Here is a 2500-nt window from a genome sequence, read left to right as displayed (position 1 = left end):
GACCCGCTCAAAGATGTTGAATCATTGGGTAAAAACAGTTTGTTCTGATTCACCTCTCTTCAGTCTGCTCTTCCTTTAAAAGAACCTCCCATGATCGCTTTCATTGTGATTAAGCTCTATGGTAATGTATATTTGTTGCTGTGGAAACATAGAATGTGTCACATTTCCATTGTTATGTAGAATGTATTACGTGTACATGGAGATGTAGAATGTATCAGGTGTCTCCATAGAGATGTGGAATGTATCAGGTGTCTCCATAGAGATGTGGAATGTATCAGGTGTCTCCTTAGAGATGTAGAATGTATCATGTGTTTCCAGGCCCTCAGGGTTATATTTATGTTTATGATGTCCTCCTCCGGGTTTGTTTTGTATCCTAACCTAATGATGTAGAATGCGTGATATATATCTCCGCTGTTGTAAGCATATAGAATTTTTTGTATGTTGTCTCCATGGTGATGTGATTTACAGTGTTAATTTTCTGTGGATTAGTTTCTGTGTGAATGTTCTTTGTGGAGTAGAATGTGTGTGTCTGTGAGTGTGTATGTGACATGTCTCCATTGCAGTGTGATAGAAATTATGGTTCTATGACAGTGTGGAACATGGGGATGTTTAGTGTGTCATGTGCCCTTCCATGGTGACCTAGGTAAGAAGCTGGGCTTCACTATTGACCTGGGAAAACTGCACAATGTCTCTCTTGGACAAGGTCAGGAGGCTGTAGCTGAATTAGCCATGGAGAAAGCCTCCAAGGAGGGACACTGGGTCATACTACAGGTATCGCTTTGTTGTCTGTGACTGTAGAGGGCTGAGCGAAACTAAATGCCAATTAGAATCGATGGACTTACTTCTAATGAAGTTTCAGTCTCTCAAAGACTAAACCAGTTGGCACTCTGTACACTGTACACTAGATCCACCCACCTCACTACCTGACGTCACCTGACTTCAGCACGTCCACCTCCTCCATGTGCTCTCCTCTCTCAAACATGTGTTCCCTATCACTCAAGTTCAAATTTTATTTAAAGCCCAATATCACTGTTTACAGTCTCAAAGGGCTTTACATGCTCACAGGATTACAACAACCATTATGTCCAGAGAGTGTTTTTTCAGGCTCAAACATAATCGTGGGTCACGTGCAGCTGTCCAGTTGGACTCTGAGGCCCTGTTTACACTTGGTTTTAAAATGCGTCTTGGAGCGATCGGATCACAAGCGGATAAAGACTTGTCCCAAGCAGATTTACACATTGCTGTTTGCCACCACAAAGTTCAAATTGTTGAATCCTATCTAGTATAAATCTTGCTTTATAATGCTGCTGATGTTTATGTTGTTGGTGTTTATAGATGTGTGTGTGTGTATGTGTGTGTGTCTTTTCCAGAACATCCACCTGGTGGCTAAGTGGCTTGGCAGTCTTGAGAAGCTTCTAGAACGCTGTTGTGAAGACAGTCACCCTGACTACCGCGTGTTCATGAGCGCAGAGCCCTCACCAACGCCGCAGGAACACATCATTCCACAGGGAATTCTGGAAAATTCCATCAAAATCACCAATGAGCCGCCAACTGGCATGCTGGCTAATCTGCATGCCGCGCTGGACAACTTTGACCAGGTGAGACACACACATGCATGCAGACACATAGACACACACACATCAGAGTGGGTTTTCAGTAACTGTGAGCTTAAGGCTAAAGGTCAGATTCTGAGTGTGATACAGTAAAAATGAGGAGATTTTATGGATATATGTATTTAATTGACAGTGTAACGAATGTGTGGAACTAAAAATGGTTGCGTGTGTATGTGTGTGTCTGTGTATGTGTATGTGTGTGTGTGTGTGTATGTGTGTATGCGCATGTGTGTGTCTGTGTGTGTATGTGTATGTGTGTGTGTGTGTGTGCGTACGTGCGTGTGCTTGTGTGTTTGTGTGTGTGTTTGTTTGTGTGTGTGTGTATGCGTGTGTGTGTATGTGTGTGCGTGCGTGCGTGTGCATGTGTGTTTGTGTGTGTGTCTTCAGGATATCCTGGACCAGTGCTCGCGGGAGCAGGAGTTTAAGACCATCCTCTTCTCTCTGTGTTATTTTCACGCCTGTGTGGCAGAGAGGAGGAAGTTTGGGCCGCAGGGCTGGAACAGAAAGTACCCCTTTAACACAGGGGACCTCACCATCTCTGTCAACGTCCTCTACAATTACCTGGAGGCCAACTCTCAGGTACATGCATGTGGATGCATCTGTGAGTGTAACAAGATTTTTTTAATGAGATTCACAGGTGTAACTAAAAAACTGTCCTGCCTGTTTGTGTTGGTTTGACTTCTGGGGACTTGTGGTATCTCTTGGTTGAGAACTGTGTGTTTGAATGTGTAGTATGCTCAAAACTGTGTTTTAATAAGTATTTGATTTGATAATGTGTATGTAATGAGAAATGTGGATGTCTCTACGTGTGTGTGTGTGTGTGTGTGTGTGTGTGTGTGTGTGTGTGTGTGTGTGCATGTTTTGATTGGCAGGTGCCATGGGAGGAT

The 2500-nt window shown here is 43.5% G+C and overlaps 1 protein-coding gene across 1 annotated transcript in view; it reads left to right on the top strand.

Moving 5' to 3' along the window:
• Positions 1 to 2500, top strand: part of dnah9l (dynein, axonemal, heavy polypeptide 9 like) — a 34975-nt gene that overhangs the window by 27408 nt on the left and 5067 nt on the right. The window contains exons 39-43 of the mRNA XM_030781786.1: positions 1 to 28; positions 644 to 771; positions 1371 to 1598; positions 2001 to 2192; positions 2486 to 2500. The exon at positions 1 to 28 is cut by the window's left edge and continues 121 nt beyond it; the exon at positions 2486 to 2500 is cut by the window's right edge and continues 105 nt beyond it. Coding sequence (XP_030637646.1) covers positions 1 to 28; positions 644 to 771; positions 1371 to 1598; positions 2001 to 2192; positions 2486 to 2500 — 591 coding nt within the window. The remainder of the gene's footprint in view (positions 29 to 643; positions 772 to 1370; positions 1599 to 2000; positions 2193 to 2485) is intronic.

Source organism: Chanos chanos, chromosome 8, assembly GCF_902362185.1.
Source record: "Chanos chanos chromosome 8, fChaCha1.1, whole genome shotgun sequence".
Lineage (NCBI taxonomy): Eukaryota > Metazoa > Chordata > Actinopteri > Gonorynchiformes > Chanidae > Chanos > Chanos chanos.
The sequence above is the reverse complement of the archived record's forward strand: the minus strand, read 5'-3'. Positions and strand labels throughout refer to the sequence as shown.